At 46.4% G+C, this 24,427-nt stretch overlaps 1 protein-coding gene across 5 annotated transcripts in view; it reads left to right on the top strand.

Annotated features, from left to right (window-relative positions):
* The window catches only part of SATB2 (SATB homeobox 2), a 203,506-nt gene that overhangs the window by 146,148 nt on the left and 32,931 nt on the right, over nt 1-24,427 (top strand). For all 5 annotated transcript variants that reach the window (XM_075430720.1, XM_075430722.1, XM_075430723.1 and 2 more), the window contains 2 exons: nt 8,706-9,178; nt 21,053-21,265. In XM_075430720.1, coding sequence (XP_075286835.1) covers nt 8,706-9,178; nt 21,053-21,265 — 686 coding nt within the window. The remainder of the gene's footprint in view (nt 1-8,705; nt 9,179-21,052; nt 21,266-24,427) is intronic.

The raw sequence follows: 24,427 nt of genomic DNA, 5'->3' as shown, positions 1-24,427 counted from the left end.
TGCCTAGTCCCAGGGGGATGATCCTTGCAATCTGAGAACCGCTCGTCTGGTTTCTCTAGATGCTGAACTTGCTGAAGCTGGGAGAAGGTATTCAACGTTGTTGAAATTCAGGATTTGAACAATTGTTTAAAACTCTTGCATTGGTTCTTCATTAGCAAACAGATGCACAAATAAAATGAAGACTTTTAAAGTAACTATATACATATACATACACACACAAAGAAGTAACTGTCTATATAAACTATATATGTATGTAGGGAAGTTATTTCAGAACTTTGCCATGCAACTCAGATCACTGTCAAGGGATAAAACTTGTACCGCTTACCTACTCGTTGCCCAGTGTTCTGGGTTCGTAGCATTTTGAATATTTTTTAGCTCTATTTCTCAATAGATATTTCACTTCCAAGTGTCATGCACTCTATTTTTATCAGAAGGACTATCGCTGTATCAAAATTCCTTCACAACTGAAACTCTTTAACTAGTGTGAATTTTTTCTGATCACACAACTTAGCTCGGTGGGAGGAAGTTAGGAAGGCAGAGGGGAGAAATAAATACGTTGTGAACTTAAAAGTAAAAAGACATATCGTCTTGGTCTGTATATTAAGAACATTTCGTCTTTGCTCCTGCCATCACTGACTGTCAAAATACAGCTTTCTGTGGATGTGAGTTTTGAGAGTGTGGCTGTCTCAAAGTTTTTATGGAATGATGAGGCCTTGCAGTTTAAAGGAGGAAGGCTCACTTGTTTCTGTTTCACAGATCGGGAATGTAAGAACAAGCTTTCCTAGCTTCCTTAAATTGAGAATCTACTTTGGCTGCTCTTTGACTTCTCCAGTATTACTGATTTGTTGTTTGTGTGCTGTTTTATTCTTGAGAGTATGTTTGCTTACTTCCTGTAATGGACAGACAGAGCAATCTGTTTTTCTTACAGTGTGTTCTAGAGGCCGTTGTAGGTTGTAGGAGGTTAGAAACAGGATTCAGCAGGGCTCCCAGCTTGCTTATTTGCAGGCTGAAGGGACCTAGCATTGTGGCACGGTGATAATGCCAGTGTGAGTCGGAGGAAAATTGTTGTTATGTGCTTTGAGGAATAGTTTTTAATTGTTTCTCTGAAGCAGGTGTCATGGAAGCCTCATGAAAAGGCACACTAGATCTTTCCCAAGCAGTATTTTTGACTTTTAAAAATATCCTGTTCATTGATACATGCACGTGTATGTCTCTCTCATGTAAATAGAGAGGTTTTTTATGTATGTATGTTTATATATGCATATATAGATCTTGACCTTTTGCCCTTTTAACTAACAGATTGAGAAAGAAATGTTAAGTTTTTTAAGAAGAGATCATTTCGTGTCCTGTTTGGATATTAGTCGTGGCTCTAGCACTAAACCATTTGGGATCATTCAGGTCAGCTGTGTGGCTCTTGACATGACTACAATTTTTCTTTTCCTTACTTCTGCACTCCTGACTGTGTATTTATTTCACTAAAAATAGGACTTCCCTCAATTTCTTAAGGAAAAAGAGAAGAAAATAACATGATTTGCAGGCAAGCTTTGCAGCACCTAGGTGACATACATGACCTGAAGGTCATCTCTGACTCGGAGACATCCTCTTAGGCTGTGGACTGCTGTGCTCGTTTGTGAGGAGAGTAGTTCATCAGTGTGCGTTGGTCTGAGGAAGAAGTGGCATCTCTCTTTAGGTTTAAGGTCGTGAAGGTTCAGCAAGAGTTATAGACCCCTTGACTGCTGTCTTCCCCACCCACGTTCACGTTTGTATTTCAGTGCCATTTTGGGGGTTTATGTGTGTGTATTGTTAAGAAACAGTTTACCCACTGCACTGCGTTCCAGGGGCTTTATGAGTTGTGGCCCTCTTGGCTATTGTTCTCTGTAAAGGGAATTAAAACACATCCTTTGGGTTTCCTTTTTACTTAAGCTTAACCTTTATCTGAAGTAAATGCATATATGAGTTTCAGCTTTGCAGAATGTCTTTCCTGCCTCCTGGCTATTGCAGAGCAGTGGCTCTCACTCTTAGCAGGACCTGTGTTGTGGCAGAAGGACACGTCCGGTTAGCTGAACGTCGTCTCCTGTGAGTGCATGCGGCTGGAGCTGGGCCGTGGCTGCTCTAGGGAGCGTCTGTCAGCACAGGAAGTGCTTGAAACCCTTCTGTAGAGAAACTGCCTGGCCTCTTGTCCCTGCCATGCAAGGGCATAGACCTTTTTTAATTGAGAGAAGCTGACCAAACCTGCTCAAATAATGTCACTCAGCTTTCTCGTTTTAAAATGCCTCCTGTTCCCAGTACAGTGCTTTCCTCAGTGAGGACCAGTTGTGTGCTGAGGCTGGGACTTGTGTCCAGCCACTTCTGAATTCTTAGTAAAGAATGGTCATATTTATTTTCTAAAAAGCAAACACTTTTTTTTTTAATCTGCAGAATCTCAAAATGAATTTTCCTTCATAATTAAGAAATATTTTGTATGCGCTGCCATACAGCAGCATGTTAGCTCAAAAGGAAAGGAATTTTTAGAACGTAAACATTAATGGAGTTTAGATTGCAATGGGAGGAGAACCTGAAGATCAGGTACAGGCATAAGCTTTCCTAGTGTGAAAGCTGCAATGTGGCTGTCTCTGGTCACATGGATTTCATAGAAGATGTAAATCTGAGAGCAGATTTGAATTCTGTTAACTCGAAGTATGTGAGGAGCTCATGTGTCTGCCTTCATGATATTTGTGTTCTGTCTCATTCCTTTCACCATCTCTGGTGTTACAAGTGAAGAAGAGATGCATACGTCTCTTCTGGAGGGATTGCACGATTGACTGGGTATTTCAGAGGTTAGCACCTCCCTCTTGAGGTGCCCACGAAAGGTTAGGACTTAAATTGCAGGGCAGATTTCTGTAATGGTGGTTTGACAGGAAGGCAGCTATTTTTTATATTGGATTAAACCATTGGTCTATCTGAACCAGTACTCTCTGTGTTTCTGTCAGACAGTTCCGAGTCGTGTTTGCCCTGCTTCTCCTTTTCCATTTCACCCGACCAATATTCATGCAGTAGACCAGGTGGTCACTAAAGCACCTTCAAAGTAATGCTTTTCTCTGCCACGTGGATCTGGCACGTCCTGTCCACAAACAGCGTTGATGTGATTATGAAGGGCTGAGCTCACACTTCTCTGTGCTCTCTTGAACCTGTACAGTAACCCCAAAAAAATCTAAAAATAAGATCATGGGTTAAATTCTTCTCATCTGACAAGCATCTTTGGAAGCAATGCAGTCCAGGGACAGCCTGTTGGAAGAGTATGACTTGCTATGTTTAAGGAGAACTGACAGAATACGTGTTAGCATCTCTGTGTCCCAAGGGATGTCTTGGATCTCACCTTTAGGACAAGGGGAGGAGAAGGTCAGCTGTGCAGAGACAGTCAGCAATGTTCGTATACTCTGCTCAGTTCACCTGAAGCTGATGCTGGTCAAAGGCCCACTTTTAATGGTGGTTCTTCTAAATACAAAAAGAGTGATTTGTGCTTTGGTGGGAACTGAACGACTGGCAACACAAAGAACAGACAATGGCCTTTGCTGTCTGTTTTCCATTAGGCTTGGATAAAGGCCTCTGCTGCCCACAGCCAGGAGCCAAACAATTTCTGTATGTGCTCTATAGCTATTTTGAGGTTATTTGCGATCCGGAGGAGCAGAGGAAGGGAGAGGTTTTAAAAGTTGCAATTTCTTATCAAGTCTGCCTCTCTGGTCAACCTGCTTTCTCCCCTGACCTGACTGCAGAACAAATGGCCCAGGCAGAATGAGACAGTGCGGGAAGTCGGTGAACGACTTTGGGTAAATACGAAGGTGGGATGTTGAATGAAAACGAGACTCCTCAAACCAGCCCTGTGCACTGAAGTGGTGAAGTGGGCTGTGATCAGAAGAGAGAAGTAATTATCCGAATTGTGGTGTAAAAGATACAGAATTACCACTTTAAAAGCACCCCCTGTGCTCTGGAGTGGCTCTGTTCTTTGCAAAGCGGTAGTTCTAGTGCTGTAGTTCGTAGTTGTGTAGCATAAGCAGGACAGCCCTGTCTCTCCGAGGCGGGGGTGGCACTGTGCCAGAGAGTGCTCTGTCCCCTGAGCACCGCTGCCTTGTTCAGGTCTTGCTCCACTGGGTAGGATGGTGCTAAGCCAGGAGATACTGTGGGAACCGTTCTGTCTCAAGCTGAGTGCAGGGCACACTGGAGTCCACAAAGCTCTCCCTGCTTGGCCGTGACCACTGCTGGTAATGGCTTCTGCGATCACCGGGTTTTAAATAATAAGTAAAACAAAGAAGCAAACTGGAGAACAGCCCTGGGTGGTGACATCCTGTCACAAATGAAGCGTGGCACTTCTGCTGGCTAGTAACTTGCTACAAAGAGTTTCTTTACCAGCCTCTTCCTATGCCGGGGCAAAGTGCCCGTGTGCTTGTGGGAGTGAAAAGCTCAGGACCTGCTGGGCCGTGGGTGCTGGCGAGTCCTCCATGTCCCCGCTGCACTGCAGCGCTGAGGGACGTGTTGCGCTCTTGCTCTCCCTGCCACATCCGTTGTTGTGCGTAGGAATTTGGTTTCCAGTGCTGTCGGCCATTTCAGTGCCGCTCATAAGCCCTGAATGCCCCACAGGCTGTTTGTCAGAATGTTCCTATTAACAACTCAGTGAAAATAAAGGGTGAGGGGAAGGGAAGGTGGAGAAATAAATCTTACTTTAAATATTTTGAGCTGGTTTTATTTCAGATGGAAAGTTGCATGTGGACCACCCCAAGCTATTGTGCTGTGGACTGTGTCAGCTGCTTGACTGTGCGAGGAAGATTTGGGTAGAGGTTAAGAGCATCACACAGGGGAACGGTGCACTGGGTTGCTTTTGTACTGTATCCAGGAAGTTTCTAACTCTGCATGGAGCTGAAACACATTGACACACGTGGTAATCATTGTAAGAAGAGAAAGCAACACTGAAATAAGACAAAGTGCTGCTCCCATTCTGGAGGTTATGTTGATTTCTGCCTGTCTTGTAGAGGTAGTGACATGTTGTAGGGGGGTATAGGAAAAAGAAGGGCAGACGCTATCCTGGAGTGCTGCTTGCTGAGCTTGGCAGAGTACCTATTGTCCAGACACCTTGAATCTGCTTACGTAGTGTGTGGCTTCAGGAGGGTGGATGGCTCCTCTGAAGCGCAGTGGCATTGTACTTGGTTTAAAAGAGCTCTTCAAGCAAAGAGCTATAGAATCGTGTACTAGGCAGTGTGATGCGGGGAGAAGAGGGAAACGCTGCCATGTCTTTTGCTGTGGTGACACCACAGATGGAGGTGGGTAACAGCCTCCTGGACCAGCTTTTGTTTAACCAGCACAGGCATCGCTAGCAGAGGAGGTTTGTCACAGTACTTGAATGCAGGCACATCCATGGAGCTCCTTCCTTCCCACTTTGAGATCCTGCTTCTCTGTCTTCGGTGCTTTGTATTCCAATATATTCAAGTACCAGCCAGTTCATACAGGACGAAGAGCTGTAAGTGTCTCCCCAGTTTGAGTGGAGCAATAGCAAACAAGGGAAGGATAAGGGAGAGACTGTAATGGGGTAGGAACACGGAAAATGGAGGATGCAAATGGAAAAACCCTACCTCAGGAAGATCTGAGGCAGAACGCTGGTGTCACAGCAGCTTTGTGGCTCCTGTGTGCCTTTTTTCTTAGAGCACTGCTGGCAAGCTGGCTTGTCTCCATCTTGGGGTTGTCGCAGGCTTGCTCCTGTCCAGCCCCGCAGAGCCCTGCCAGTCCGTCATTACCAAGGAACAACAGGGAATCTGATATGGGAAATGTGTTAGAGAAGGAAAGAGTCCTGAGGAGTTGAGTAATGCGCATTTTTTCCATCGAGCGTAACTGTTAATGGTAACCTTTTATTATTGAAGTGGTTGATGGGACTAGAATCTGGTTTGTTTATTGGGAGTATGTGCATGGCTGTACAGTCTAATGTGATCGAAAAAGGAAACTGATAATAAGGGAAAAATACACCTATGGAAGCAAGTCAGGTGATGTCTCTGTATAATTGTAATTCCAAGTAGCACTGCAGAGATTAACAGCCTGGCAGCCTTTTCATCTTAAACTTTATTTTTATAGGGGTTTATAACTTGGCACTAAAGTCAGGAGTGGGTGGAAACTTGGCAAATGTGGTTCAGCCCAAAAAGTGAATGTTATTTATATTTATTTCTCACCAAGTTTTCAAAAACACTTGGTTACTGTTTTTTTGTGTTCTAACGAGTAGTAATTTGTTGGTTTCAGTGACTTATTCTCTGTGTGTTTCTTAAACTGCAAAATAGTTCAGAACTTATTTCAGCTTTTCTGAAACTCCTGATGGAAGGACTCTAGATTTCCAGGGGTGTAAGTGAAGACCACAAGTAGTTCTTACTGTGTTGTCTTCTAGCAGGACACTCCAAGTATTTCACATACACTGAGCAACATCTTTATTGTATTTACATTGGATTAATTCCTGATTGCCAAGTAGCTACTGCCCCTTTGGAGTAATTACATTTGGTTTTGCTGGCAATTGTGTGTATTTAATGGCCTTACTGGGGTGCAGGCTTACTGCAGGGAGGCTGAGGCGGCAATAGTTTGTGTGGCGATGCGGGCTCGGGGTCGTCTGTACCACAGTGATAAAGCAGCCCCACTTCCCCGCTCCCCTGCCCGCGAGTGACATCTCTGTGCCGGCGCCAGGTCCGTCCTGGTATTAACACCGCTCGTATTTCATACTTCACATTGATTTTGTGTCTGACCCTAAAGCCAGAGGCTAGCCTATAGAGCCTGCTGTACCTGGTTCTCAGGGAGGCCCGCTGACATCTTGAGCAGCAGCATTTGAGTAGGGATTTTCAATGTTTTCAGCAAACTGCAGTACTGTGTTGTGTCTCTGGCAGGCTGTGAGTAACACAGCCAAACGATCGGTTGCTGACGGTACTGTGTGTGTATTGTGTGTATCACACTGCATCTCAGAGCTGAATACACTGCACAGATAAGCACTTATTTAGAAAATCAGTCGGGTTGAAGCACTGGCTTGTGTGGAATAAATGAATTAAAAATTTTCTTAGAAATGCTTAATTTTTATTCTAAAAGGTTTTTTAAAAGCAATTATTTTATAGCGGATTAAAGTTTATGTGGGTTTTTCCTTTAAAAGAATGGGAAGAGTGAGTTAAAATTTCTTATGAGAGAATCCTGGATACTACTTCACCTAGATGTAAAATTCAGTACTTGTAATGTTCCAGAATGACAGCTCTAAAGATAGTAACTGTGTGTGTTTGTGTGCGTTCAGGGCATGACTTCCTCGCCGGTGAGAATTCCACCCTCTCCCTCTGAGATTAACTCTGGAAGGTGAAAAGAGCTGTCGTTCTGTTCAGAAGGAAATAGAGAAAGTCATCAGTAAACTGTCGTCCTGAGTATTAGCTGTGTGAAGCTTCAAAGCTTTGTATAGATTAAGTTTTAAAAAGTAGTTCAAAGCCTTGTACAGTTGTTAATCATTACACAAGTTATAATAGTATTATGGCATCCATGAAATAAATCCTGTCTTGTTGTTTGCTGAGAGCAATACAAGGGTGAGGTGGTAGTTTTCTAGTTGTATGATGTGCGTCCCTGAACGCTTTTCTGTCAGATCAATATATAAATGCCTATACAATTGCGTGCAGTAAGGCTCATGGAATCTGCAACCTATTATAAAATGACTTCTGATTACTTGAAGTTATCTAACTAATGGTTACATTTATGTATTTCTAAAACTACATTTCCCATTTCAAATACTACTTTTGCAGGAAATTCAGCTTTGTACTACACACATTTAGTTTTGCAGTTACATGGAAAGATACTGCAGCATTGCCGACGCTCGATATTTACGAGGGGCACTATGGATCTGTATATAAACTGACAGTACACGCTTTTGGTTTGTAGTGTTTGATTTTTTTGTAGTAGGGTGCAACTTAAAGATCATGGGTCTTTGTTGTGCTAAACAAAGGCGGTTTTTTAAGAGAGTGAGGCTTTAAAGTGCACATTCATGCAGAGATGCTGTAAGGTTTCTGGACAGACTCGTAGCGGTGAGGCTTTGTCTGTAGGAACCATTGCTTTAACGTGTTCTTGTGTACGAATTGCATGGTTTTGTAGCATGTTGGCACACAAGCAGCCTGATTCTGCTGCTGTGCATCTGGGTGAGCTGGTGTTACCAGGTAACTTTATCCACATACAAGGCAAGGTAGAGTTTATGTCGGAAAAAAGTTGCTGAGTTTGTAACGAGAAGCACCAGGGTATGGTCTGGTTTCCCTTGGGTTTGTGTGAGTGGATACTAATTTGGGTTTCTTTCCTTCACCTAGATGCCAGTGATTCTGAAACATTCATTCCTTTTAAATGTTACTCAGTTTGGTGACAGATTCAAAAGTCAGTGACAGTGTGAATGGACATGTCCAAGCTCATTTCTTTAGGAAATGAGGCTGGAGAGGATGCCTGCTACCGATTTGACAAGGAGGCTTCCTGAGCAGTGGGTGACGCCTGAGAAGTCCAAAAGAATGTGAATTATTGTTGTTGCTTTTACGTTGTGCTGCTTTTGCTTGTGTTTCTGTGAAGCTTTTATGCAAGTGCAGATTTGCAACCTAAAGCGGGTGCTGTTGTGTACAGTCACCTGCAGTAACCCTTACCCTAACAGTCCTCTTGTAAGTGCAAACTCAAATGACAGCAAACGAATTTTTCTCTTTTAACAGTGGAAAGAGTGGAAAGAGAAAACCTTTCAGACTATTGTGTTCTTGGTCAACGTCCCATGCACTTACCAAATATCAACCAGCTGGCAACCTTGGGAAAAACTAATGATCAGTCTCCTCATGGCCAAATCCACCACAGTACTCCAATCCGAAACCAAGTGCCAACGATGCAGACAATGATAAACCCTGGGCTCCTGTCTCCGCAGCTCAGTCCACAACTGGTGAGGCAGCAGATAGCAATGGCCCATCTGATAAACCAGCAGATTGCTGTCAGCCGGCTACTGGCTCACCAGCACCCACAAGCTATCAACCAGCAGTTCTTGAATCATCCACCCATCCCTAGAGCTGTCAAACCAGAGCCATCAAATTCGTCGGTGGAAGTCTCTCCAGACATTTACCAGCAAGTCAGAGATGAGCTGAAGAGAGCCAGTGTGTCTCAAGCTGTCTTTGCAAGAGTAGCATTCAACCGCACACAGGTATCGATTTCTGTTCTATAACCAAGGAGCGCTGATGGGGCAAAGTTATGACTCTTGGGGGGCTGCATAGCTGTTGCGGATCAAGGCGGGAGGTGCGTCACAGAAACAGGTCAAACCACCCTCTGGTTTTTCGCTCACTCTCCCTGCCGTGATTGAGCATATCTGTTTCTCCTGGAACAGCATTTCATTTGCATTTGGCCACCCCAGAGCTTTGTTCGCTAGCAGTAATTCTGCTCTTGTGAGTTCTTCCCGGAGTTCCTTTCCGTGGTTATAAACTTCCACATCTACTCCCACTTGATGGCCAGGAAGAGGTGATGAGACTGTCAGAGTCAGAGGTGTCTTTGGGCTTGTGTTGCTTGCTCAGTTCCCTCCCGTGGTGCAGGTGATGCCACAGCTAGTGCCAGAGGCTGCTGCCCAGGAAATGTGTAGGACAACTGCACGTAGGCCTAGGGGCTGACTGCTGGGGGTGATGTCTGCCGTTTGCAGCGGGTCATGTTTGCTGTCATACGTCTGACACAGGTTTCCTCACTCACGCAGTGACATGCCGGTGTTGAAATGAGCACGTGATAGTGTCAGCGTAAGCCTAGCACCTGGAGTACCCACGGTTAATGCGTGTTCAGAAAGACAAACAATTCGCATTTATTCCACTGCCAGACACCATTCAAGGCATTCAAAGTATGATCTCTCAGTTGTGATACTCTGTAACAAGGCTAAAGAAAAGAAAGTGGCTTTATATTGAATATTGGTACAACTCTCTTTTGCTCAGTCAGAGTTGGTCTTTTGAGGTAAGCTTTACCAGCAAGAGCAAACAAGGGCTACATGTGTGTATCTCTTGGAGGTCTGTCCCTCGCCCCATACAATGCATTTGTCTGTTCTCCTGGATTAATGATTTTCTTTGGCACTGCCATTTTACAAATGCCATGTTATGAGGGAACTAATTAAAGTATGGAGCGCATTTTTATTACTTCCCTTCTTCCATTAAATTCATAAGATGGCTGCACTCAGAAAAAACATTCACTTCCAATCAACATGGCTTTGAGTTCTGGGTTTAGCCTTGAGGATATCAAATGAAAACTACATAGGAATGTATGAGTATTTCCTTTTTAAACGCTGCTTTTAATTTGGAAAAGCTTTTCATCCCTCTGGGATCATAACCCGTTGTATATAAAGCCTGGTATAATCAAGGTAGATGGTATTGACAGAATGACATACGCTGAACTTGCGCGGGAGGTCAGCAGTAATGTCGCCAGTGAGGGCTTTGCCACTGTCGCTGGATGGGAAGCTCTGCTTCAGCCAGATGGGGAGAGCTGGGTTGGTAATGCCCAAGCCTGCCATTAAACAAAAGCTCATCTCCCAGAGAGAAAGCTGTCGTACAACTTGGGCGCTGAATCAACGGTTCTGCTGCAGTATTTAATAGGAGGCAAGGTTTGGATTCTGTGTGTCTGGGAGACTCCCAGCCTTGCACATCACTGACCAGGCATTGCAGATTATCTTTCTAGGAAGCAGGGAAAAGGCAAGTGTGTGAGACAGACCACTCTGGCCTATTCCTAGCAGCAGCACGGCAGTGCATCTGCCCGTGGTGTTTATTCACAGCCACAGTAGAGATTGCACCACACTTGACAGATAATCTGAAATCTGGGCTAAATCAGCTGCAGTACGGGGTGGAGGTATGGTTTTGGTGGGTTTTTTTTGATACCTCCTGCAGAGTTCTGGCATAGATCTAGTGGTTTTAGGACCCTAAACAGGTCTTTGGGTGAAATGTGGTTTCTTCTCATCTTCAGTGGCTTCTGGCAGTGTGACTGTGGGCCAGTCCCACCTGATGGCATTTCCAGGTGCCCTCTGCGACTTAGGACACCAGGTGTGTAACCATTCAGACTGGGCTCACTCACTGGGAGCGCAGACCGGAGCAAGTTCCTCCCCTCGGGAGGTGCAGACACGTGCGCTTCTCTCTGGAAGTTTGCTGCTTGCTGCGTTTCACAGGAAGCGCCAGCCTTAGAAACCGGAGGTCTGGCCTTTCCTCTGATGGTACCAAATAATGGATGCTGTGTGCCAGCCACCTAATAATTGTGTTAATCACTGCATCATGGGCCACTGCTTAATCTTTCTTCGTGGTAGCTCTGTGGTGCACATTAGCTTATAATTAAGTATAGCTTCATGAAATATGTACAGTGAGGCTTCTTTAATAGATAAACTATTCTCTAATTTATTTTAAAGTCCAGTGACCTACATACTCAATGCTGAAAACTCCCTTCTTACTAACATTATTTCTCCCCTCAGACCTTCCATCTGACTAAATCTGTTAAATGAAGTAGAGGAAGCTTTGATCCAAACTAGGCTAAATCCATCGGAACAAATGGCTGACGTGTATGTATGTCTGTGTGGGAAGGGGGACGTGAGGAGGGTCAGAAGGAGAGGTGCAATTGTATGGTTTGTGAAACATCCAGATTTTCCTCTTAAAGTTGGAAATACATAGCTTAAGACAAGGATATTTGCTTATACCTGCGGTCGTGTTGTTTGCACACATGAAAACAAAGCACTTCAGGCTCTGTGACAAATCCTGTATGTTTCCTGGGGCACAGGGCTCCCACTGAGGTCCCACTCCAAGACAGGACCAAACACCAGGCAGCTTCGTACCTGCTGTGGCACAGGAGAGCTCCACGGGTGTTTGGCTGGGAGCTGGCCCAGGCTGTGTTAGCCATGAAGAGGGTTTCTTTCAAACAGAAAATTCCAAAGTAAGCATTTTAAGATTTATTTGAAACTGGGTATGAAAAAAACTCAAAATCTGTATGACTGATTTTTAGTAAATGCCTTGGGCTAACCTCTGCACCTCTTTTTATTTTAACTTTAGAGAGTCAGTGTCACAATTTGAATTTGCCCGGCTGTGGAATGTAAATGCTTATTTGTTCAGCAAACGGGGCAGATAGAAGAGAGTTTTTAGACCCACAGAGACAATGTAGTTATTGAAGGTGGTTTTAATGACAGCATTTGCAATGAGCAGCAAATTGCTACAGAACCTTCAAAACATTTAAAATGGTTGTGCACAGTACCATGTTTGTCTAAGCCGGTGTTGCCTACAACCTGCTTAGCAATGATAAGAACGGTGTATGTTGGAAAGACACCCTCTTAGGCTTTGTGTAGCCTTGCTTTCTCTTGTGGATGCCAGCAGCACTGCAGTTTTTAACTCCAGGTGTGGTCCTCTCTTGTGGACTGCAGGGAGTCACTGTTCAGACTTCTCCAGAAGGTTGTGTAGTCCAAGGAGTGGAGCTGAGGCTGTCCAACCTGGCTTTGAGCACTGCCAGGGAGGGGACAGCCACAGCTTCTCTGGGCAACCTGGGCCAGGGCCTCACCCCCTCACAGTAAAGAATTTCTTTCTTGTGTCTAATCTCAATCTACCCTCCTCCAGTTTAAAGCCATCACCCGTTGTCCTGTCACTCCATGCCCTTGTCACAGCCCCTCTCCAGCTCTCTCGCAGCCCCTCCAGGCACTGGCAGCTGCTCTCAGGTCTCCCTGCAGCCTTCTCTTCCCCAGGCTGACCAGCCCCAGCTCTCCCAGCCTTTCCTCCCAGCAGAGGGGTTCCAGCCTTTGGATCATTGCTGGGGCCTCCTCTGGCCCCACTCCCACAGCTCCAGCTCTGTCCTGTGCTGAGGGCTCCAGAGCTGGATGCAGGACTCCCGGGGGGTCTCAGCAGAGCGGGGCAGAGGGTCAGAATCCCCTCCCTCATCCTGCTGCCCACGCTGCTGGGGACGCAGTCCAGGGTGCGGTTGGCCTGCTGGGCTGTGAGCACACACTGCCGTGTCATGTTGAGCTTCTTGTCAACCATCACCCCAAAGTCCTTCTCCTCAGGGCTGCTCTCAGTCCATTCTCCGCCCAGCCTGTATTTGTGCTTGGGATTGCCTTGACCCATGTGCAGGACCTTGCACTTGGCCTGGTTGAACCTCACGAAGTTGGCACAGGCCCAGCTCTCCAGCCTGTCCAGGTCCCTCTGGATGGCATCCCTTCCTTCCAGCATGTTGACCACACCACACAGCTCAGTGTCACTGGCAAACTTGCTGAGGGTGCACTTGATCCCCACTGTCCATGTCACCAACAAAGATGTTAGGCAGTGCTGGTCCCAATACTGACAACCCCTGAGGAATGCCACTCCTCACTGGTCTCCACTTGGACATCGAGCCGTTGACCACAACTCTTGGAGTGTGACCATCCAGCCAATTCCTTATCCGCTGAGTGGTCCATCCATCAAATCCGTGTCTCTCCAACTGAGAGAGAAGGATGTCATTCAGGACAGTGTCAAACGCTTTGCACAAGTCCAGGAAGAAAGCGTGTTTACATGCAGCCAAGCTGTAAGCTGAGGTTGCTGTTAAAAGTCATTGGTGGAAGCTTTGCCTACTGTAAGACTTTGGCACTTCTTGTTTGTGTAAAACCATTCAATCTTAAGGAAAAAAAACAAGGAAAAGTCTGATTATTCTGATAATCCACAGGAGGATCAAAACTGTCAGAGGCAGAGCAGATGCACCTCACCCTTGGAATTGCCCTGTTTGCCCCTGTAAAAGCAGCCAAATTTTTGAAGCGGCAAGAGTGAAGGAAGTGCCTGGAAGATCCAGGCTGCAGAGGGTGAGAAGGGTTGTGTCCCTTGTTGGTCTCAGAGTGCAGTAAAATCAAAGGGGCTGTCAGTGCAGGCAGGAGTTCTACCACTCTGAAGCGTGCATCTTCTTTAAATCAGGGTGACTTCTGTGTGTGGACCAGCTGGAACATAGATGCAGGGGAGGTGGCTGGAAGCCTCTAAAACCGTGAGCACCCTTCGGGCTGGCCAGCAGAGCCACTGTGAAATGTGAGGCAGGACAAGGGGGCTGCTGGCCAAAGCTGCTGCCAAGGCTGTGGACTTCCTCCAGGAGAAGACTGCACACGTGGATTTTGGCCATCCTTAGGGCAGAGTCCTTGTGCCATCTCCCTCCTGCACTGTAGTGCCTCCTAATACAGCAGTTGAGTTGCAGCCGAAAGGTTGTAGTAACCAAAGCTTGCTTATCGCAGCTTGTGATGTGTTGAGCAGTGGGCAGGTGGTGGTGGTTGCAGAAGAGGACTGTTTCAAAGCAGATTGACCTCATCCTGCTCTGGAAAGTTTTTTAGCAAATCTTCAGGTGAAGAAGTGATCTGTGCTCTGCAAAATCCTAGCCAGAAAGCAGATCATCTGAACCCTGCTTTGCCTGAGGAAAATGAGTGTCCTCTGCCTGCTTGCGGAGTGTGCCTCTGCTGCCGGCTGGTGGAGTCGCAGGCGGGGCGGTTGGAGTCCAGGCAGCCTGGGCCACTGGCTCGGTGGACTGCTTCCCTCCTCGGGAGTGCCTGCTGCACTGCGGAGCCTGTAGGCTGAAGGAGTGTTTCTGTTTATCTTTTTTTTTAAAGCATCTTCTTTTTGCCAATGTTTTGACATAATAGCCAAAACTAGTAAAATGTTTGGGCGAGTGGCCAGTGCTTGTTTTACTGAACAGCCTCAGAAACTGGAAATACCCGTGAACCTGAGGCTTTCTGAATGAAACAGTTGTGCTGCCAGATACAAAGATTGCTAGGTAAAAACACCAGGCATGTTCCGGCTGCTTGTAACTCTCTTCCCAAAGGGCGCTGCTCCTTCCCTCCCGCCCTGAGTAGCTCTGGATGGGAGCACTGGTGTTCCAGCCTGCAGATAGGAAGGCAGCACTTTACCCAGCTCTGCTCCTGCCCAGTTAGCTGGTGCCTAATCGCATCTCTTTGGATTAAAGAGGTGACGGCACAGGGAGGAGGAAACTCAACTCTACCAACCTTGGATGTAGTGAAATTTATGATGAAATAAAATAAACTGATCCACCTTGTTTGAGGGATGTGGTTGCACCTTGACTGCAGGAGTGGGTTGAGGCGTAGGGAAATGCAGGATTGATGCTGGAGGGTGCCCCAGCTTCGGGTGCAACTCTGAGAGCAGCAGCATGGCTGGTAAGGAAGCTCCAAAGAAAGGCTTTGGAGGCAGGCAAGGAGGGAGGTAGGTGGTGACTCCTCATTTGTGTCTCATGCTGCCTTCTTTGGCAAAATTTCCCCCAAACTGAAGTGGGATCAGAAAAGGGTCCTCTAAGAGGCTTTAAGATTATGAATATGATTTGTTGGAATGACTGACTCTTCCACTGCTACTTGCTTGTGAACCAAATAGTGGACAGAATTCCTTTTGCAAATAATTTTTCCTTTAACATAGGTCAGAGGAAGACAAGCAGCTTTAATTCTACGCCTGGTATCTGGCGAGACAGTCATGCTGCATTCATTGCTACGGTGTCTGCCCCACTGTGCTCAGACTTTCAATTAGCAAGGGTTCTGGTTTGGGGGGGAGGGGAGGGGTTTTTTTGTTGTTTTTTTCCCCCCATAGAAAACTCTCTCCTATTGCATGAAGCCCTTTCATGCTGCCTGCTTGTTTTATGCTTGTGTGTAATGTGGCACAAGCAGCGTTCTGTTGTACTCACAGGAAAGAAGGCAGTCTGTAAGGGAAGTGCTTAATTTAATAAATTGCAGATTTTTGGTACATGGGATATTTGTTCCAACAGTGGGTTTTGCACTGCCCAAAATTTCGGTTTCAATTAACTTAATGGTATTCAATAGGCTGAATGAAAAGATCTTAAGTAGCGTGTGAGTCAGACTTTCAGAATGTGTGCTTGTAGGAGGTGGCTGCTGCCTGCTCAGCTGATGCAAAGGAGTCCTGAGCCTTGGAAGCAAATGGACGTATATAGAGAGTGTTCGTGAGCTGCGTGTCTTGCTCATTTTCCGGCATATTTCAGTATCAAGGTTTGACATGCATGTCATACAAATGGTGGCACTTTGTGGCTGCAGGTGCTGGTCTTTCTCTGCCTCCTGTTCCCCATGCATCCACATTCAGCTCCACGCACACATCCTGTCTTCCCTCATAAAAAGAGATACCATAATAAAAAAGAGGGTTTATTAAAGTAATGCAATAAAGGCATTTTCTTTGAGGATTTAAACACTTCATTTTTAATAATAAAAATCAAATTGTCATTGTTGCACCATGTATAAGTTTTATTCAAATCAGCCTCTAAATGCTTCGTGCCTAAGCAGCTCTCTCCTGAGATGTATGTATTTTAGCATTAGTTAAATGAGTTTAAGAACGAGGCTCATACTCTGGCTGTAGGCGGTGAATCTGGAGAGCAGGAGATTTCTTTTAAATGAAGGACTGATGTGATGCATTCGGCTGCACTGAAGGGTGCTGGGAGACAGCCGGTCTCCCGTTTACACCAATGGAAAACCAAAGTCCCGTGAGTTCTGAAGTTCGTATGAACTGTCATGGACGTGGCACCGCATGTTTTGCTCAGTGAGACAGAGAGTGCATCAGGGAACAGGGTGCAAACACAGTTTTGCCCGATGGAAACTGTGACAGGATGGGGGTATGAAAGGTGCTTAGTTTGGCTAACCACTCACAAATTTCACTGATGATCTAAAGCAATTTTGCTCAGCAGAATTGGACTGGACATGTTGCCAGGATAAGCATTTCTAAGAGACTTACAGCACTGCTTCGTATCCTAGCTGGAATTAGGATGAGATGCAAAGGAGTGGAAACAAAGCAGTGAGAGTTTGGAAAAGAGCTTGTGTCCTAAGAAGCCTGCAAGTGCTTCCTATAGAGGTTCTGTCAAGTGCTGTAGACTTAAAGGCAGAGAGGAGTGTGTTTAGAACTGTTGACTGTATCTTATTCAGCCCGGAAGACAACACTGAAGGTGGGACCCGGAGTAAATGCAGAGGGGCAGAGAGGTGTCATGGTAAAAGCCTGCCTTGATGCGAGAAGAGCACAGAGAGTGGCATCGCTTTATTTGCTGGAGGGGTTAGGAGAGGTTGGTGCTTCTGCCGCACCGCTCCCCAGGCTGATCTCCCGCCTCGAGCTGTCGGCTGCCAGTAGCAGTCAATTTTAAATACAAATGGTCATTTTAGCCTGGCAAAATCAAGTTTGTTGTTGCATGCTGAAGGTATGATTTCAGTCTAGTTCAGTAGGAATGAGCAGCTAACCAGGGGCTTCTGTGAGTGCTGTCTTCCATGCTGGAAATAGGCCTTGTGTGCTGAACTGGGATGCTCAGAGGGGACAGGTTTACATCACTAATCTTTTAAGATTCAGATGCTGAATTTGAATAAATCCTGACATTTTCTGATCCTTATCAGAGATGCATCTGTACCTGATGGGAGGCAGAATAGCTTTTCAATTGAGACTGTCAGTTAGAGTACTGGCCTTCAAGTACTTGGAGTTTTAAGTACTACAGGAGCAGTATTTTTCTAGTATTTCAGCATTTTCACTGTTGGTTTTGGCAATAGCTGAAGTATGGAGAGGCACAAATAAACTGAAAGTATGAAAAAAGTGTGCTTTTTTTAGTCCTTCATATGTATAATCTCCTTGCACAGGACATAAAAACTGAGGTTTAGCCCATTAGTTGAGTTGAAGTTTTTGCCTTGGCCAGTGTTTCGATTGTCCAAAGCCTGTTCTGAACCATTTTAACCTTAGTGCCTGCTCTGGTAGACGCATTGCTTGGGTCTGTGTGGGGGGGAGCACAGCTCCTGTCTGAGTCACTGGATCCGACACGTGTGAGGTCCTGGCCGGTGCTCGCGCATCTCCTGCTGCCTGATGGCCCTCATCCTTCTCTGTCCCCAGGACGTCAGTGTCTGGGCTGTGCTGCAGTGTCACCTCCTCACGCCCATCCAGATCTCTTTCGAAAAGCTCTGGTTGCAAAACTGACCTGTGTTCGGTCACCGGTAGTGCAGGCTGCTGTCCCGCTGAGATCTCATTTACGCCTTTTCCAGGCCTGAGCCCAAGCCCTTTCGGAGAAAGGCGGAAAGGCTTCGCTCGCCTCCTGCGGGCTTTGGTCCAGCCTTTGGGTGGGCCTTGATGGCTGCTCAGTCGGTCCTTTGGGTGCAGGAGTCAGTCTGGACAACGTGCGCTCTATGTTGTACCGCATCGTCTTTTAGAAGCTCCTTGAAAAAAGATTTCTTGCTCATGAGGTTTGGGTCGTTTGGCCTGGAAATCCTGTAGTTAATAGAAATAAGAGAAACGAATTCATAAACGGGGATTCATAGAAGGAGTGGAAGCCCCCACAATGGTGACTTTGCTGGCTCGAAGGACTACATTTCCGCCAGACAGTTTGAAAGAACACTGTCAAAATTACTCCTACCTTAAACAGATCCAATGACTTTCTTATTTTGATTGGGTATGTGCTCCTTTCTCCACCGCTGATACTACTTTTTTAAAGTCAATGATGGATCCAGTGTGTAATTTTAAACATGGTGCAAGTTCCAAGGGTAAATCAAACTGTGCCTGCACAGAGTCCTTGTCTCGGGGTGAGCGCACACCTCGCTTGTGAGCACGGCCTGTGTGAACATTAAACTGCTCATCAGTTGCCTCTTCAGCAGCTGCTTTAGAAACGATGCACGGGAGTGGAAAAGCAAAGATACTACCAAGCTACATGTCCTAAAACGTGTCTTGGGAACTGCGTTCGGTGTGGAAGATCTGTGTGGCTATTTAAAGTCAGTTTAAGACTTTCTAGTCCCTGAAGATCTTCCTTTAGGATTGCAGAGTTGGTTACTCCTCAAACTGCCAATTTTTCATGTTTTTTTTTTTTTTTGATATGTGAGATTTAAGAAAGTCGGAATGAGCTAATTCAGCCAATGGATTTTTATAACAAATGTACGAATGCGGTGGGTTTCCCTCCCTCACCCCCTCCAGCAGAAACATAATTTGCAGAAAGGAAAACAGTCCCTGACTGTCTTTAGGGTTTTCTCAAAAATAGAAACAGTAGGGTTTGTCTGGCTGGGCCACTTTCCTCACCACACACCTGGTGTATATCACTTTAAAAAATACATTATGCCTCATTAAATTACATTTAAATGAAATCATGATCATTTGTTTTTCTGGAAGGAAGATGTTTTGCATATTGAAAGCCTAATTTGTTGCAGGTGACAAAAAGGCTGAACAGATTATTTAATATCACTTCATTTTTTATAATGTTGCTTACTGGTTAGTTTGTGCATACTTCAGTAGCTCAGAATTATATTATTGTAGATGTTAGTGCTCTCAAGATACTTTATTGTCCTACCCGGTCGCTCAGCTATCTTGCCGCTGCTGTTTGCCAGCATTGTTTATCTTCGGTTGCAGGGGGACATGAGGTTTTTCCCTCTGAGTCAGTTTTCTTGGTACCTGTCCTGCTGTTAACGTGGTTCCTAAGCTGCCGAAGCGCTTGGAGGAGCTGCAGAGAACCCCTCCTTGCCGCCAGGCGTTCTGCCTTCGGGCCGTGTCCCCGCGAGGGGCTGCCGGGGTCGTGGCGTGGGGGCAAGGAGCTGCTCCCCGGCCCCACAGCAGGTGCCCACACCGGGACGCGAGGTGATGGAGCAGCGATGCAAAATGCTGCTGTGTCCCCGGAGCAGAGGCGAGGGCCTCGCAGGAGGCGGAGGTGCAGGCTGGGGCTCAGAACCGCCGCGTCTGCCCCACCAGAAGCTGTCTGGTGGTGAATCGGCGCCTCCGAGCACAGGAGTTGGTATCTCGGGCAGGGGGATAGCGCCTGGTGCCGCGACCGAGCCACTTGTAAGCCTCTGATTTACATAGGGAGTCAATGAAAAGTAATTGCTGGCATGCTCTCACATATATTTCTGCTCTCCATTTTTGAAATTGCACCATAAATTCAGCCAGACTAAGATGGGGAGGAGAAAGAGCTGTCTTGGACTCAGCTCCAGTAGCTTTCAGGTACCTCTTTTCCAACCGAAACCCATGAATTTTTGAAATTGATCTTTTCTTAAAAAAAAAAAAAAAAAAAAGTTGTGTCGCTCTTGTGATGTAAGTAGTCTCGATGAGCAGTGACGATCCCTCTGCTTCTTTGCACATCGGTCCCTTTAAAGGTCTGTAGTTCAGGAAATTGCTGTTGCTGCTTTTTGGAGTGAAATACCCGTTGTGAGGTGTCAGATGTGTGGGAGCGCCGGGGGGAGCACACGCTGTGCCCCGGTGTTTCTGTAGGCCCTGATCCAGCTTTGTGTGCTGTGCCTTTAACTTCTAGATAATCTGTGGAACTGTTGAGTGCATAGAGTTACGCATAAACTTAATCCCATCATTAGATTTAAGCCTCTTTTAATGACATTTTCATCTCTTGAATTCTACTCCCACCCACCCCCCCCTTTTTTTTTTTTTGGAAGTGCTGTGCTGCTTACCTCCCGGAATAACGGCTTTTGTAAAAACTAGATGAACATGGTGTTCATTCGTGGTTGTAATGGGAAGCCCGTGGTATTTTAAAATGAGGTATGAAAGAATGGGTTAAATCCCTAAAGCTAGATTCTAAGGCTTTGTTTTTGCTCCATTTTTCTCCTCTCAGAAAGGACTGTCCAAACCAAAACGAACGGACTGTAACATCAAAAACCAGCCAAACGTTCTTCTTCATAAACCTCCTGCACTGTTTAAATGTCGAAACTAAATTTATCAACCTTGGCAGATTTGTCAAAGAGGAACAAGATTGCCAAGTGTTCCCAGCTTCAAGTAAGGAGAGGGAGAGAGAGAGAGAGAGATCTAACAGCTCCTAAAATATTTGCAGCAAGCACCTGATGGTAACTGCAATTTCTTCTACCCAAGGCACCTGCCTTCCTATCCAGCATCTCCATAGTCAGAAGCTTATTACAGTGCCAGAATAGGACAGTCCCAAAATAAACCCCATCCCCCAGAAGACGAACACTTCCCTACAAAATATCCCCTCTGGGAGAGCCCATGCGATTCTGGTGTAGGTTCTCAGTGTTGCAACCCAGCTGGTTACACTAAACAAATTAAAAAAAAAAACAAAACACCACAACACATGACTGGACTTTTTTTTTTTTTTTTTTAAATTAAATTCTTTAAACCAGGGCTTGTTGTCAGAGATCCTGCGTAAAGAAGAGGACCCTAGGACAGCTTCCCAGTCCCTCCTGGTAAACTTACGGGCAATGCAGAATTTCCTCAACTTGCCTGACTCGGAGCGGGATCGTATCTATCAGGACGAGAGAGAGAGAAGTATGAACCCAAACGTAAGCATGGTGTCTTCAGCTGCCAGCAGCCCAAGCTCCTCCAGAACCCCCCAGGTAAGATGCGATCCCTCGTTACGTGTTTGTTGTGTGGATTAGTCCAGGGAAGGAGTTTCTCTCTGCCCTTCCCCTGTCTGTTGCCCCCCCTCACCCAGGTGAGTTGTGGAAATCCTGTTGTAAGGTTTTGGAGTGGCTGTTAAGAGAGGTTTAGAGGGCTTCAGCAAGACATTGTGATGATGACTCTAGCTTTAATCAATGCCATAAATGCAAAAAAGTATATAACATTAGTGTCTGAAGGGGTGTGTGCAGGCATTACATACAGGCTGTTGACATATGCCCACTAACTGGCTGCTGTAGAACGTATTATAGAAAGACAGTGTACATAAATTCTATCTGTGTCCATTACGTTCTGCAGAACACAGAGGAAATATCTGGGCTTGTGGAGAGGTTCATGTATGTTGCACTAAAAGGTGTGTAGTGAACAGAGGTCGACAGTGGATTAGATGAGCATTACTAGAAATCAGTGTGCTCTGTATTCTGCATAGGAAATCACAGTCTGTGAGCTAGAGGTTTACACGAGTAATTATTGGAAGTACAGAAAGTAGAGATGGGCAGGGTGCTGGGAAGGAGGATGATGCTTTGCAGCTCCAAACCAGCTGTCATCTCATTGACTTAACTGCACGTGCTTATTAGCATGGTGCTGCCACCCACTTCCCTGGGTAGGTTGTTCCTTTGCACTGAGCAGCCACATACTACACCGTAAGAGTCATCCCCCCTTTTCCCAGACTGCGTGCGGTCCCGGACGTGTGCTCTGGAAAAGCGAGGGTGCTTGCACAGAGGTGATCATTAACTCCTGTCATGACGCTTGAGTTTGAATCTTCTAGCTGTGCAGACATGACAGGTCAGTTCTAGCACTTCTCTTGACCTTTAGTAAGTGGGCCCATATAACCCTCCTGCTCTGTGCTTTCGCAGACATGTAGTCTGCAAAGGTTTGGGCTGCGTTAGCCGTGCTTATAATAGTGTTACTGAGCACTTCTCGTGTTGAATTCTGTAGCCACAGCTGCTAAAAATAAGTAAGCATTGGGGTTGGCGGGTGGGGGAGGCGTAGTTTTACGTGCAAACGGATCATCTGCAAGGAAGGTGTGTTGGTTTTGTAGAAACCGTTGAGCTTGTTCAGTTTAAACTGGGCATTTGGGTCATCTGTGATGTAAAGAACTGTTTTCACTGAAAGCAAGCATATCCTGCCAACCCAGATTTGATGCTGGGTTTTTATTAAATGGGAAACTCATTGTATAAGTCTTACCCTTTTTAGTTACCTTTCAGTGGAAATAAAATTAGAAAGGGAACTATTTTAATGTTTGAGTAGTGTATCCACTTTCTGCATTTGCATTTATTTATGAAAGAGTTAGCCTATTCCTACTTACATTTATTGCAATCGATTTTGCAACTAGAATCAAATAACAGAAGGAAATGGAGATCCCAGATGCCATCAGGTGAGAATAAAATTGGATCTGTTGATTGATCTCATTCCTCTGCCGAAATATGACATTTTTCTATGTTCTAGCCTCAGCTAGATCACCATTTAAAAAAATGGAAAATTTGCCTGCCTTTTTAAGATCTAAGCGTTGCTAGAAAACTGTACTCTAGAAGTATAAAGCAGCCCACGCTTGCCTTATTTTGGCTGGAAGAATCCAGTAGAATGTCATGAGCTTTTTAAAGAGGAAAAGCAGCACACGAAGGTTTGTGTGCGCGGTGCCGGATCGCATTCCCCCAGCCCTGGGAGGGCCAGCACCACTCGGCACAGGCGCTGTTCCGGCAGCTGGGCCCCCTGCAGATGAGGCAGGTGCTTCCCAGTATGCCCAGCGTTGGTGCGGAGGCGACGAGCGCCGTCGGTGCCCGAACAGCTGTGTCACCTGCCCGGCGTCGGGTGCCCGGGGCAGCAGTGGCCGAGCTGTGCCGTCCTTTCGGGGGCTGTGTTAGGGGGCCGGAGAAGCGGGTGGGTGTCGTTTGGGGATGTGGTTTCCATGGATACCGATCTCCTGCGGCAGTGCCTCGGGGATGGTGCTGGAGCGCGCTGGGTCGGAGTGGAGCACTGGCAGAGGCCCGTGGAAGCAGCGGTGCCGGGGCGGTTGTGCGGGCAGGGGTGCGAGCGCACGGAGTCGCCTGGCTCGGCTGTCCCTGAGCCCGAGCCAGCCCGGGCCCTCGCAGCGCGGCCCCTGCGCGGGAGCTGCCCTGCGGTGAGAACGGCAGCGCGGTGCGGCAGGCGGGCGCCGGTGCCGCGGGCAGGGGCTCCTCCCTGCCAGCGCCTGGGAGACGGGCAGTAGTGGCTGGGTTTCAGCTCTGGCACCACTTGTTTTTCTTTTTGCCCCACTGTTTGCAACGAGACGTTTCAATAATGGCAAACTCCTCCTTAATATCAAGACCAGTTTTGAATCTAAGCCTCTAACATAAAATACTTTATTTTAGTGGCTGTGGTATTTTGGGTCGGTACTGTTACTACTGATTTTGGTGATTAAATTTAAAATGGCCCAGCTTTCAGGGTGTGTAGGGCAGGCTTTTTTCTGACGTTTGACTGCGGAGCTAGCAGTGTAGAAGACCCATGCAGGATGGAGCTGTTTTACATCTTTCTTTTATATGCTAATTTTGTTCTTCCCAGGATCTCAGGCCTCCCTAATGGCCTTTGAGGCCATGGTGACCTCGGCTGCTGCGCTAGCCAAAGGCTCCGGTGACTGGGAAGGCTATTTTTTATACCCATCAAAGCACTGCAGGGCCTGTGGTAAAATTAAGCTCCATTAAATGAGTCCTGACAGACTTGGAGAGTCCTCTTCCTTCCCACGATCTCTTTGTTGTTTTCTTAGGTTTCCCGCAATTGCCCTAGCTCTTACCTGTCTGTGGACACTGACTGTGGTGCCCCTGTCAGTCCCTCTGTTGGGCGTACCCCGCATGTGTTGGTGGCCCATGGGTGGGATGGTGTGGGGGGTGCCTGAACGTGGGGGCTAGCCAGAGCAGGACCAGGAACATCTTGGGCGCTTCCTACATGGGTCCTGCCTACAACAGGCAGGGAACAAGCCCAGAGAAGTGCCTGCTGAGCTTGGGGAATGGGAAAGGGAGAAGATACAGGTTGGTTAAAGCTTTACCTGGAAGTGGTAGGAAGAGTGATTAGTCTAGATTGTTGTCTTGATTGGATTTTGTCTCCATTATTGGCCTTTGGTACAAAAA

This window comes from Opisthocomus hoazin, chromosome 9 (genome assembly GCF_030867145.1).
Source record: "Opisthocomus hoazin isolate bOpiHoa1 chromosome 9, bOpiHoa1.hap1, whole genome shotgun sequence".
Lineage (NCBI taxonomy): Eukaryota > Metazoa > Chordata > Aves > Opisthocomiformes > Opisthocomidae > Opisthocomus > Opisthocomus hoazin.
Note: the sequence above shows the minus strand (reverse complement) of the source record. Positions and strands in the feature narration are given on the sequence as shown.